The sequence below is a fragment of the Wyeomyia smithii genome, chromosome 1 (assembly GCF_029784165.1).
Source record: "Wyeomyia smithii strain HCP4-BCI-WySm-NY-G18 chromosome 1, ASM2978416v1, whole genome shotgun sequence".
NCBI lineage: Eukaryota > Metazoa > Arthropoda > Insecta > Diptera > Culicidae > Wyeomyia > Wyeomyia smithii.
In genome coordinates, this window is record NC_073694.1 from 163,954,083 (window position 1) to 163,968,171 (window position 14,089).

Sequence of the window (14,089 nt, forward strand, 5' to 3'; positions counted from 1 at the left end):
CCCAAAATCATTTGAGTGCAGTAGGTAATTTTTATCTGCCAAAATATTGTGGATAGTGGTAAAACTTAAGTTTATCCACTGTACTACAAAAGGATATTATTTATTCGCATGTTTGGAAATTTGATAGTAATCTACTTATTGAATGATTTATGGTTCCTTAATACTTAATAGACCCAAATAGTTTCAATGAGAAATTTCAAACCAGTTTTAAATTTTCAAACCCGTTTTTCGCGTAACTATGAATTGTGAGTTGTGCAAGTTTTGAACGGAACTGACGATATTCCAATTTTGCGACGGTTTGTTCGTTATTCGTTTTGAGCAATTCTCACTGAAACCGTCCCACTGGTGACATGAGGTCTTTCAAAAATGATATTTTTATGTCTAAATGATTGAAAGTAGTAAAAAAATGAGAAAACCACTTTGGTTAGTTCATATTGATGGACCCCTCGGGCACAAATCGGTTAAACGGTTTTTACAAAAATTGATTTTTGAGCAATTCTTGACCTTTTTATTGATTTATTTCTCTTGAATTTGTCAATGAACCCCCTGCAACCAACACATCGTTTTCAAGAAGAATCATAGAGCTTTCATTTGAAGTAGAAAAAAATTGGCCGCCATCTTGGATCTCGCCGCCATCTTGGATTTCATCAGAAAAATGTGTTTCTGAGCAAGTTCGCAACCACCGATTTTGAATTTGACATCACCATTGGAAAGCTGAGAAAAAATGCTTTAAGATACATTCAAAACATTAGGTGAGCATTGAGTTTACCTTGTCATTCTGGTCACTTTTCAAAATCGACCTTCAAACAGTACAACGCATGACGTGCGGCCAATATCAAATCATGCTGAGCCTGTGGTGTGTGTCTGTGTGTAGTGTATATTTGGGACCATCCATGTTCCACGTAGACAGATTTTTAAAGATTTTGTTACCCTACCCCTTCCCCTCCCCCACAACTTCTCATATAAATTCTCAAAATTTTGTGTGGACCGTGGACATCACACAGACCTCCCTCCCCAAAGTTGTCCACGTGGAATGTGGATGGCCCAAAGCCTGTGTGACTTTGGGTCAGTTCACAAATTACGTAAAGCAAAAAGTCGTATCTTTGATCCCTTTTCACTGCATTCACATTGTTATTTCTTCACTCCCTCGCTCCTCCTTGAGTGTAACGTAATTTGTGATTAAGCTTCTCTACGATATTTCCGCTAGAACATAGTTTGGTTCCCTGTATGGAGGACAGTTTTCGCGTGTTTAGTAATTAAACAAATCAATGTTAGATGTTGTTTTTGCTACTGTTATATACTGTTGGATTTCATGCATTAAACTTTACTATCAACAAACTTAGGTATGGTATACCAAGGTGAATCAAGTATATCCCGAGTAACTTGGAGAAGATTTGCGTATGCCAGCGTAAATAAAGTAAGAGTAGAATCATCACTGTTTTGATACCTAGCAAATTCTTATCAACGAAAAGGGTACGATTGCTACCTTAACGAAATTCAGCCAATTGATTAAGGGCTATTCAAAAATTACGGTGCGTGGGTTCACTTTCTTCCTGTGAACTAGGAATTCTGACTGTCCACATCATACGCACACCACAGGCTCAGTACATTGCGTTGATTTGATATTGGACGCACGTCATGCGTTGTACTGTTTGAAGGTCGATTTTGAAGTGACCAGAATGACAAGATAACCTCAGTGCTCACCTAATGTTTTGAATGTATCTTAAAGCATTTTTTCTCAGCTTTCCAATTGTGATATCAAATTCAAAATCGGTGATTGCGAACTTGCTCAAAAACAAGTTTTTCCGATGAAATCCAAGATGGCGGCGAGATCCAAGATGGCGGCCAATTTTTTTCTACTTCAAATAAAAGCTCTATCATTCCTCTTGAAAACGATGTGTTGGTTGCAGGGGGTTCAATGACAAATTCAAGAGAAATAAATCAAAAAAAAGGGCAAGGATTGCTCAAAAATTAATTTTTGTTAAAACCGCTTAACCGATTTGTGCCCGAGGTGTCCTTCAATATGAACTGACCAAAGTGGTTTTCTCATTGTTTCGCTACTTTCAATCATTTAGACATAAAAATATCCTTTTTAAAGACCTCATGTCACCAGTGGGACGGTTTCAGCGAGAATTGCTCTTTGTGATATTACTGCGAACCAATCACGGGCGCTGAATTTTCTTATTTGATAATAACAGTTCCTAGCAGCGATGAGTACCCCATTTCTGGGTAGTAAACTCAAAATTATTATATAACTCAGATGTGGGAAATTCTTCTGAACTGCTTCAATTGAAAATATGTGGTCGTTCTCAAAAGAACGATTGGTTTTAGTTTTCACAAACGACATGCCTGTATGATGTATGATTTTTTTTATGAGAGTCTAGCGCTGTAGATGACCTACAATTATCAGTACGCGGTCTACCGATTTTTCCTTTGGTCCGTCCACTATGAAAGACTGCGTTTCCAGCACCTAAATCATTCTCCGGATAGACAATGAAAACTAAATTTCTGCATGCTAGCTTTTATATGTGACTACTGAGAGTTTTTCTTTCGGTGGGCGTGCGGTTGTGCACTCGGACGAGCAAAGAACAAGAACAACGAATCGTTTACAAAGCCGAATCGTTCAAGATTAAGTCTTTTTTTCAACTCTGATCGGACGAAATATGCGTACGTCGAAAAAATACGTTAAAATTGAGAAATTGTTCTTAACTATTTCCACAGAGCACATTTAATATACACATTTAATACTAACAAAATCGCGAACCCGAATGCTTTTCTTTCGTGTTGTGTACAAATATAAGAACCAAAATGACAAAGTTATTCGGTAGAGAATTATTTTTATATTTTATGAACATTGGCAGTAGTTTCAATTCTGGAATAATTAGGAATTGTATGCCACTATTTTCAGTCCTTAAGTTTGGTGATCTGACAAAAAATTAAAGCTGCATTCCAAAACTATCTAGAAATGAAACACAATATCGCTCATCGACCGACCGCAAAAATAAGCATGAAGATACTCTGCTAAACAATCACGCGAAACCTCGGCAAGGGTATGGTGTAATTACTTTTCCGGATCCTTTCCTTTGCTCCACTCCCTTTCTACTGCTACTGCTACTCAACCTTCAATAGCTGATCCTTTAATTGATTGTTTTCCGCCTTGAGCATGCAATTTTCCCGTCGAAGTGTCTTCAGATTGCGCTGCAACTCATCAGTCAGCGTCACCATTTCATTCTTCCATCGTTCCTGCAGCTCTCCGTTGCTTTCTAGCAGAAGCTTCAGCTCTTGCTCGCGATTTTGGCTGGTTCTGCGGCAATCGGAGGAAAAAAAATGAAAATAAAGGAATTTATCGAAGCAGCCGAGGTTGAAATTAGATTGCTGTTTTTACAATAACGTAATGGATGATTTTGTTCCACTTTATGGCATTCTCTGATAAATTTTCACCGTTTTTAAAAAAATAAATGAACAGTACTATAGCATTCCTAGGTCACTCCAAACCGCTCATGTGTTCAATACTCACTTGCTGATTGCACGCTCTTTAAGCATTGTTTTGTGAAACGCTTCCATTTTCAGTTCCATTTCAATCTGTAAAAAGAAAATAATTGTATGAATAAATATCTTTCCTACTAATTAGACTACATTCTTTTGAGTAATGATGGTAATGGTTTTCAATGTCGAAAGCGAACGAACAAACAAATAAATACACTTACAATTAATTTAGATGCAGCGTGGAGGTCCGCATCAAGGCTCTGATTTGTCACGATCAGGCCCTTGAATTTCTCCTCCAATGTGGCCGCCCGGGTCTCTGCATGCCGCGTTCGCTGCGTTTGCGTTTCCAACGTTTGCCTCAGTTGTTCTAGCTGTTTTTCGAGGGCACCGATACGACCTTCGTAGCCAACCTTCATCGCATTCATTTCGAGTTCCACCTTGCGGGCAGCTTCCTCCATTACCTGCCCAATGGTGGAAGCTAGAAAATCGCATTCCTCCCGCACACCTTCCTCACGCAGCAACAGCGAATTTTTCTCGTCGATTGCCGAATCGGCAACCAGCAGGGCTTCTTGCACCTTCATTAGTGCCAAATTTTCCCGGCTCATGTGCTGCCGGGCTAGCGCATTGGCTTGATCCAGCAGCGATTCCAGTTCGGCTTTTTCCTGCATGACTCGTTCCAGTTCGGCGGCCTGCTGCGTCTGGGAACCGTGACACTCCTCTACGATGGCCTGCAGGTTTCTATTTTCCGACTGTAGAGCTACTCGACAACGATGAAAACGATGGGCAAGAGAGAAATGATTCCAATTCATTAGTGCATTCCGTTCCCTATTTAGAGTGCTGCTAGGATAGAAGTTAGGAATTCAGACTTCTAATAATGAAGTTCGACTGCGTTTGATTGTGAGAAGTCTAAATTAGCTAGAATGTGCTTCCATTGTACTAGATTAAATACCAGCATAAATTGAGAACTTTTTCACGTTTCATGGATCAACATGAGAAACAGTTAGAAAAGCATTCTACAAACAGTACACAACTTTTAAACACACTAACTAATACACTCTCGAAGCTCGTACCGGTATAATCGCGTTCCAGAGCTTCGAAGCGATCACGCTCGGTAGCGGCGGCTGCCTCTAGGCGTTTGTTTTTCTCGGTTTGCTGATTGAACTTTGAGCGCAGCGTGAGCAGGTTCTGCTCTAGCAGCTGGAGTGCCGCTGTGTATTGCTGCCGCAGGTCTTGTATACTTTTCGGCTGCTTGAGCTGCCGCCGGTACTCGCCTATTTCCACCTCAAGTATTTGGATTGTCTTTTGAGAGCTTTTCCAGAGACTCTCTAATGTGTTTTTCTCCTGCAATGTTCGAAACAAGGTAACCGGGAGAAAATGTGGTTAAATAGCGTAATGCAAACAATTTATTAGGGTGAATGAGACTTATGATTTAATGAAAAAGTATGTTTTACATGTTATGGTAATACGCACAAACGCAAACTTATTGAATGTTCATGTTCAGTAATTTCATACATCCTATTTATTTGTTACGATAATGCTTAAAATCGGTATAGTTGATCTTTAGCCCTCTAGTGCCCAGTGCCGCCTCTAAACGGTCTTCAATTATACCTCTAAAGAACATAAAAAATGTTTATAAAGTTTCATTGTGATTTTTTCGAAGTCCGTCTGAAATTTAACTTCGGCACTGGAGGATTAAGGGAAATTTTTGACCCATTCATTCGTTTGGTCCTTGGCGTGAATTCTAACAGAAGTAGGGTCGCCCAAAAATCGACTTTTTCAAAGTCTACAATTTTTAAATTTCGTAACATTTGGGCCGTTTAACCGATTTGGAATCTTTTGGTGTCAAATTGAAGGTAACCTAGGTACTAGGCACTAGTACGCCTTTGAAGTAAAAAATACCACGATACAAGGGGTGTTTTGCTTTTTTCTACATTAAATATCAAGTTTATAAGATAGTTTTTTTTTAAATTTCGAGTATCTACCATAGTGACCATGCGTCTCCATTGGAAAAAGCTCCCTCAATGCAAATAGTAGAAGGGTGGTATCCAAGACAAGACCGCAAAGTTGACGTAGGACTACTATAGTTTTATATTTCCCTTTGAGGCTCTGTTTGATTTGAGCTCGTTTGACTTCTGGCACGGTTCGATTTTGGCACACATGTGCCAAAACCGAGCGATTTTGTTTAATCACATTTCTTAGCTTTCTTGATTATTTAAATCAATTTAAGCTTAACATCCTTAAAAAGAGGGGTGTTATGGTTTTTTATGTTGCCGAAGCGGATGACCGGAATCGGTAAAACGGTTCCTAGGATATGACCTAGGATATAAGCAGTACTAATTCATTAAATTTAAATTGATTAAATTAAATTAAACAATATTTATTTGTCTTGTGAACGATGGCTCATTATCCGATCATCAAGCGGCAGAGACGTCACATAAAAAAAATTTCCTGCAGTTACAAGTTCGTGTAAAAAATAATAATGAAAAATTACATAAAATAATACTAAAATGTATATTCACAGAAAATTAAAAAAGGGCATGAGAAATACAGAGTGTAGAGTTCAAAAATAAACAACGCATTTTATCTGTACAATGAACCTAATTTATATACCCTGCTATCTGCCTCTACCAACACGTACAGAATTTTGTTGTTCCCGGAGGCAGAATGTATTTTGTGGCATCCGAATAATCATATTGAATTCTGATATTTGCTACACTACGAAACAAGAAGAAGAAGAAGAAGAAGACAATTCAAACGGCAATTCGATTGTGTTCCAGGTCACAAAACGATACCTACGCGTTAACCCAACACGCCCCACTGTGCGTCGACAGCGGCAATGTAGTCTTCACTTGGCTTGGCTGCACACAAATGAATATCGAGTTCTACTGCACTGATAGACGACGAATGACCAGCGCTCTGTTCATACATTGCTCGGTGCAGTACTATTGCTTGTGCCAGCATGTTTTCCTTCAAGACATCAGTTTCAATAGCATTCTAACAGCAGAACGTAAAACTGTTTGATAGTGGAGGTGGTTACGAACTTTCCGAAAAAGCTTCACTTTCAAGACATCAAAATAGTCTAGGCTCATGGAAGCGAACATTAGTTGACCTATTGGGACGGGGAGATTCTGTCAATTTTTTTTTTGTCAGTGCTATACAGGATATCACAGAAGGCAGTTGGTGTCTACTAATGAAGTCTGTGCCAGGAGTGCTCGCATGTGGTTGGTACATTGTTCGTGAAAACTCGACCTTGAAACTTTTATGAAATATTCACTGTTTAACAATGAAATGATAATGATAACTGAGGAATCACAAAATTGTTCATCATTTTATCAATCCAACGACATATCGATTATTGTAATCCATCATGTGGTTACATCAGTATTACCGTTTGAAATCTTTCATTCCAACGTTACACCTTGGTTTTAGTTTCCGCAGAATGTATCTCAATAAAGTGCGGTTAGACGTAGTCCTACGTCAAAATATCAAGCGATACTCACCAAAACGACAAAACGCGATTTGTGTCATGATTTTCGCATAGTTAGGTATTGTTATTTAGTGTGCAGTTTGGTATTTTTTACTTGAAAGGTGCACTGATTACCTTCTTTTTGACACCAATCACAATCATAATCGTTTAAACGGCTCATGAGTTTGACAATTGCAGATTTCGGAAAAAATCGATGTTCTTGGGCGCAATATTCCAGAAAGTATCATCCTAGAGGTTAAACAAAAAAATAAGTATACATTTTTTTTTCAATATAGACCAACTATAGCGGTTTCGAGCCGGATCGGAACTTCGAACGTCAAATTTCGAAGTCAAAAACTGGTGATGTTGAGAGCACGTTGCATACGTAGTTAGAACATATGTAAAATTATATATGAAAATTTTAGGAATTAAAGGTCCCAAAACCAAATAAAATTAAATTTGTGCGATTTAAAAACGTTGGGATATTTAAGTGTTTGTATGACCTTATGATTCTAGAATTCAGGACCTCAGGACATCGTGATTGTATGATTTTGGGATATTTGGATTACAGGGTTTAAAAATTCTAAAATTTATTTTTTTATTGGAAATTTTTCGTCGGTCTAGCACATCTCCTGCCATATACCAATCACCGACGTCCGGGGAAGTGATTCAAGGAATCCAGATTTTTTTAAAAAATTGAGTTTTACGGTGTTTAGGATTTAAAGATCGTAGGATTGTATGGTTCTAATATTTGAAGATCTAAGGCTATTAGTGCGTTAAAAGATTTTGAGATTTTTATATTCTATTATTCCAAAATTTGAAGAATTTAGAATTTTGAAATTTATGGATTGAAGGATTTTAGTGTTACGAATTCAATATTTATTTCACCAGAATTTCCAAGTTCTGGGTTTGTAGGATTTTGAGATATTTTGGTTTAAGGATTTTAATATTTGAGGATTACACGATCAACGCGTTGAAAATTTAACGATTCAATAATTAAAGAATTTAAAATCTTAAAAATTCCCAAATTTGGAGACTCAGAGATTACGGGATACTATGCTACTATTAACTCTAAAGAACTAAAACTGGAAGACTCAAAGACTAAAAATCCTGAGAATAAAAAAATTGGGATTTACGCACTTAAGGATTTAGGTGTTCCAGGATAAAGGAATAATAATTTATGAATCTAAAGATTAAAGGATTTAAGAATTTAGAGATTTAGAGATTAAGGGATTAATCGTTTCATGAATTTAAGGATTTAGGATTCAATTATTTAGCTTGAAGATTGGAAGATTTAAGAAATTGGGGATTTTAAGATTCAAGGATTAAAGGATTGAGGGATTTGAGGATTTCAGAATTTTTTTTTTGAGATTTATGGATTCAGGAATTTAAGGATTTAAAGATTTAAGGATTTCAGGATTTTTGGAATTCGAGGATTTAATTGATTGGAATTTAAGGATTGTTGTATTTAGGGATTCAAGAATAAAAAATTTTGTGGACTTCACGATTCAAGGATTTGAACACTTAAGAGATTGAGGGTTTGAGGATCTGAAGATTTTGGGAATTTGAGGATATGAGGATTTAAGGATCTAAGGATCTAAGGATCCAAGGATCTAAGGATTTATGGATTTAAGGATTTAAGGATTTAAGGATTTAAGGATTTAAGGATTTAAGGATTTAAGGATTTAAGGATTTAAGGATTTAAGGATTTAAGGATTTAAGGATTTAAGGATTTAAGGATTTAAGGATTTAAGGATTTAAGGATTTATGGATTTAAGGATTTAAGGATTTAAGGATTTAAGGATTTAAGGATTTAAGGATTTAAGGATTTAAGGATTTAAGGATTTAAGGATTTAAGGATTTAAGGATTTAAGGATTTAAGGATTTAAGGATTTAAGGATTTAAGGATTTAAGGATTTAAGGATTTAAGGATTTAAGGATTTAAGGATTTAAGGATTTAAGAAAAGAATTGTTTTAGTGATTTGAAAGTTTTGAAATTTGAGGATTTAGGGTTTGATATATTCAAGGATACAGGAATAGATATGCGAAGATTTGGGGTTTAGCCATTTAAGGATATGAGAGCTTAAGGATTTGTGTATTTAAGGACTTATGTATTTAAAGATTCAAGGATTTATGGTTTTTGAAATTTATAGATATAATAATCAGCGGATTTGAAGATATAAGGATTCATGAATTTAAGCATTTAAGTATTCTAGGTTTTAAAAGTTTCTGGATTTAAGGATTCTATAATATCAGTGTTTAGGGATTAAGGTTATCAAAGATTTACGGATTAAAAGAATCAAGGATTATAAGATATACGGATATAAGGCTTCAGTGATTTGAAGACATTAGGATTTGTGAGTATAAAAATTTTTGTATAGAGGTAGTTAAGATTTAATTCAAAGATATAAGGATCTCAGTATTGGATGGTTAAACGAGTTTCCTTATCAGTAGAAGTTAAATGTTTTTAATTTTTTTCGAAGTAATTGAAGTGACAAATTTATTCAAAGTACGGTTTGGATCTGAAGAAAATATTAAAAAGAAAAAACAAAGCGAATTAACAATACTTTTGCCAGCTCGAAAAAAATTTAAAAAAAACTCTTTGAAGCAACTCATGAGAAGACTATTTTTAATATTTCGAGAGCTTGAGCGTTTGATTTATTAGAAATTTAAGGATTCAAAGGAATCACGAACATAGGTAGGTATTTTACGACTTTGGGATTCATTGATTCTATGATTTTAGGATTTAGAAGTTCAAGAGTTTTGAGATTTTAATATACATATTAAATGTTCATGTCTGTGGTGTTTCATAAAATTTAGTAGTTCAGAATTTTTCCTTATAAGGATTTCAGGACTTCACCTCATTTTACCTCGAACTCATCATACAATCATCATATTATCATCATACTCAGCACAAACTGTATTGCATATTAAAGATTGATCTATTCTTTAACCGCATTCAACAGTTTTATTTTTCAAAATTCTATGTAGGATGAGGAACGGTTTAATCAGTGTCGTTTCTTTCAATCAGTCAAAGGAAACGGCACACAAACTTTTGACGGAAACGAAAACTTTGATTACACAGTGCAACAAAAATTTAATTTTTTCTGTCTTGGCTTCTATGCATGATTTTTTCATGTATTTTGACGCAAAAACAAATGTCCCCGAGTTTGAACACATTTCATCTTAAGGTGCAACAGTGGCACCATTTTCAATTTTTGAGAAATCAAAATTCTAAGAGTTTGTCCACATATTAGCATTTCCTATGAGCATTAATGGAAATTCGCTAATATCTAAAAGTGGTAGTCAAATTTTGTTTTATATTGAGTAAAAAAGTCTCAGGAATCGATTTGTAGGTGTCTGATCCACGTAAAATGTCAGTAACATGTCAATTTCGCCCCGATTACCCTACAATAGAATAATAGGTTTATTTCGACGTTAGATTAACTTATTTGAAATCTGTTGAATGTAATATCAAGAGTGTAAGAGAAACTCAAAGACCCAATCGTGGAATCCTAAACACACTAAAGTTCTTTTTTACGCGGAGAATATGTAGCGCGTAAATAATTCGCGTAAAAACAATGCGCAAGTTCTGGAATCCGCGTAAATTCCGAAATACGTGTGAAAAAACATCATTTACTAAAAGTTTTTAATCATTTCTGCTAAATACCCTCGAAAAGAAGTGTAACTTTTACCTGCGAATCAAGGTGAATATCAAGGAAGGAGACGCGTAAAACAAAAAAACGAACGTTAGCATGTCAGAATTTTGGAAGACATTTAACATTTTGGGCTCATTGGATTCAATGATTTTAGAATTTCGGGATTCCAGAGATCCAGAACTTGAAGATTTTATCAAGATTTTAGAATTTAATAATTTCTTTAGTTTAAAATTTTCGCAATTTGAACTTTTGATTTTAAGGGCCTTAGGATATCACGGTTTTAGGATTTTATAATTTTTGAGTTCGAGTGTATGGGAGTTGCGAACTATAGGATTCAGGGGTTTAGGATTTTGGGATTTTTGCGTTTTAGAATTTGAAGTATTATCCCCTCCTAAGATTTTTGGATTTTGAGATTGAAGGATTTAAGGATGTTATAATTTTTTAGATTTAATTATTTTGGGAGCTTAGAATTTTAGATTGTGTATATATTTTCAACAGATTCTGTAAATAAATATTTAGTTCAAAATTATTTACCTCCCAAACTATATCCAGTTGATTCTTCAGGTTATTGATCACTTCGTTCGACAAATGTTTAAACTGTTTTTGACTGTTTGGCCTGCCATCTTCTTTGCTTTTTGTCGTTTCTGTTACAATATTATTTCCCAGTTCTCGCTGTAACAACTTTTTCAGATCGGCTCTGATGGTTTCGTGTTCTTGTTTATAAAACTGGATCTCTTGCTGAATGCTTAGATACAGATCATCAATAGTTCGGATTGATTCTTTGCCCTCCTGCGTCTTTCTGCTGCTCACTTGTGGATTTTCATCTTTGTACATTTGCTGTCCTAACATATCACCTCGCACTAGTTTGACTGCAGTCGCTCCCAAAAATGTCACTTAATCGCTATCCTTATAAATATGATTTGCATTATGTTGCATTCATGTATACAAAAAAGATCATTATATTTGTTTACGTGCGAACGAATGCCATAGCAACAATAACGACCGCACAAAACAAACGGCGTGTATAGTAACCAATGGCAACCGGTACAGGCTAGTTGCTTGGCGGACAGGACCTGCGCGTACGGCCTGATTGACAGCTGGTTGCCATCGTCTGTCAAACGAATAACAAGAAGCGTGAATAACCTGCCTGTAGCAAGTTGTTAAGGGATTTGTCATAAACGATTGTTTTTCACTGGCTCTTGAAGAGAAGTCTGTTTTCCACTGTCTGCACATAGAAAAGCAAGTGAAATTTAGTGGTGAGTGATGCCAATTTTCACGAAAAAGTTTTCACCTAAGGTTGTGCCTCCACGAACGCAGCGCCTTAACATCGGTTGTCCACCGCCGCAAGAGGATTTGGATGATTTCCGAACCATTCGTTTGAATCTGGTCGATAAGCAGCTGTGCTTTGTGGATGGCGTGTGGATGAGTGCGGTTAAGGCGACGACAGGTGGCACTGCGGGGACGGCCGGAAGCGGTACCGCAATCGATGAGCTGCTCAAGATGAAGCGGCGAATCAAAACTTTGGAGCAGGAAAACAATCTTTATCAGGTGAAGCTGGATGTATTGTTGGACCTGCTGACGGAGAACGTAATTGAATTGAACTCGATAAAAGACCAATAAGAGAAAAGCAAGGTTCGGTCAGTGGGGAAAGCTCAAGCCCACCGGATGTTTGTATCATGTTGAGATTGGTGAAGTTTGGCGCTACATGGGGGGACGATTGTGTTGTGTTCCGACAATCGAACTCAATTAAGGGAGTAATTAGATTGGTCGGATCAGCGGAACAAATCGGCTTGCGAAAGCTCCCGCAAATTGTGTTCTAGTGAATATCAATCAGATTGTGTGATGTTTTATTTTGGGAATGACTTGGGGTGATCACATTATCGTGGCGGGTTAAGCTATAAAATAATAGTCAAAATAGAAATATAGAGTGTTAAAATAAAAATTAAATCCCTTCAGGACGCATTAAAAAAGAAGAAGCATAAAGAAGAGAAAAAAGCTTTCAGGTTAGAAACGTTCAGAGATTTGTTTGACTAACAGCATCGAAAAAATATTTTCACTTTTAGTAATTTTGGTGACATACTGTTGATTTCAACCGTTCAGTCTTTATTCCAACAAATGTAAGGGAAGGCTGTTTTAATTGTAAAACGAGAATTATTATTATAATCAAATAAAATCACATTACCTGCCAAACGCGTTTCCATGAAGGCTGAAATATACTCATCCGGTAAATCCCTTTTATGCTAATTGGCATATGGCATTTCATACAGCAAACCGGCTTTTCTCTATCACTTGCTGCATCGAAAGTCACATCAAGCTAGATATTCCAATCAGACCGTGGACCGCTCACTTCCGGTCCGATAGGGAAGCATGTTCCTGCTGTTGATTGCTGGTTGTTCCGACCAAACTCCCACTTTCCCTTCTAGCCGAGTCGGTTTGGTTGAACTGGATGAACAGGTAAAATAGGCCATCGAACCACAGCCCGCTGGCGAGACATCTCGTTACGGAGCATTAGCCCTGTTGGCGATACTGCCACCCTCAGTTGCCGATTGGTTTGCGGGACGATGTGTGCAAACTAGAAACACAGCTTGCTCTAGCCTACGACATACTCATTCGAAGGTGAGATTGGCATTTGGTTACTGGTGCTGCATGGCTTCGGATTGGAAATTGGGGGCATCCTCGTGAGTGGCAGCATAAAACGGACGATTGAACTGGTAAATTTCTGCAACAGGACGCAGGAACAGCAGTGATTGCGGGCTTCGGTGGGAAACCTTATTAGGTGAAACTTTATGTTCATTCGAATTGAACAGAATGTGTGAAATATGTAGGATAAATTTTCACCAGAAATAAACACCTCTGATACTTTTGCAGGGCTGCATCAAGGCTAGTACTAGAGCTCAAGTCTACTCGAGCCGCACATTAAACCATAACGGGTGTAGCAAAACAGAACGAAGAAAACAAGAGAGATATTATCGTACCTCTTCACAACTGCAATGGCGTAAGGATTTCCGAGTAAGTTATTTACCACACATTGCAATCGACAGGTATTTCTAGCTTCGTGCGAAACTCAAGAGCTCGAAAACGTGTGCACCAGCGTAGAAACGATGCTTCGAAGCTAACTAAGCAGAGAGTGAAAGAAATGAAGCATAGTAAGTACTTTCATGCATCGCCTGCATAGTCGTGCTGAAGTTTTGCAATATTTGCATTATGCTGAGAGGGTAGTTGAATATCTCGTATGTATAGCAGTATGTATGCATACCTAACACGGCACCATGAAGCTGTTGGGACTAATGGTGCTGGCGTTGTTATGTCAGGTAATAATGGCTATTGAACCCGAGAAGCATTTAAAGTCCACTTGGAAGCTACATAAAGCGGTTATCCAAGAACTTCTCAGGAGCTCTTGATAGCTACCAACAATGAGGATGTAAGCAAACATTTTCAAAGTAAACACGATGCCAGATATCGTTCCCTGATGGCGTTC

At 37.1% G+C, this 14,089-nt stretch overlaps 2 protein-coding genes across 2 annotated transcripts; one reads left to right on the forward strand and one right to left on the reverse strand.

The window, feature by feature from the left end:
* Positions 1-2,901: 2,901 nt before the first annotated feature.
* On the reverse strand, positions 2,902-11,832 carry LOC129731807 (protein Hook homolog 2-like). Its single transcript, XM_055692129.1, has 5 exons — positions 11,146-11,832; positions 4,557-4,827; positions 3,708-4,243; positions 3,518-3,582; positions 2,902-3,304 (listed from the first exon to the last, which is right to left on the reverse strand). Exons 1-5 carry the CDS (start codon positions 11,458-11,460, stop codon positions 3,112-3,114), a joined length of 1,380 nt encoding a protein of 459 aa, XP_055548104.1. The 5' UTR covers positions 11,461-11,832; the 3' UTR covers positions 2,902-3,111.
* On the forward strand, positions 11,712-12,779 carry LOC129731848 (protein chibby homolog 1). Its single transcript, XM_055692197.1, has one exon. It carries the CDS (start codon positions 11,875-11,877, stop codon positions 12,229-12,231), a length of 357 nt encoding a protein of 118 aa, XP_055548172.1. The 5' UTR covers positions 11,712-11,874; the 3' UTR covers positions 12,232-12,779.
* Positions 12,780-14,089: the final 1,310 nt, after the last annotated feature.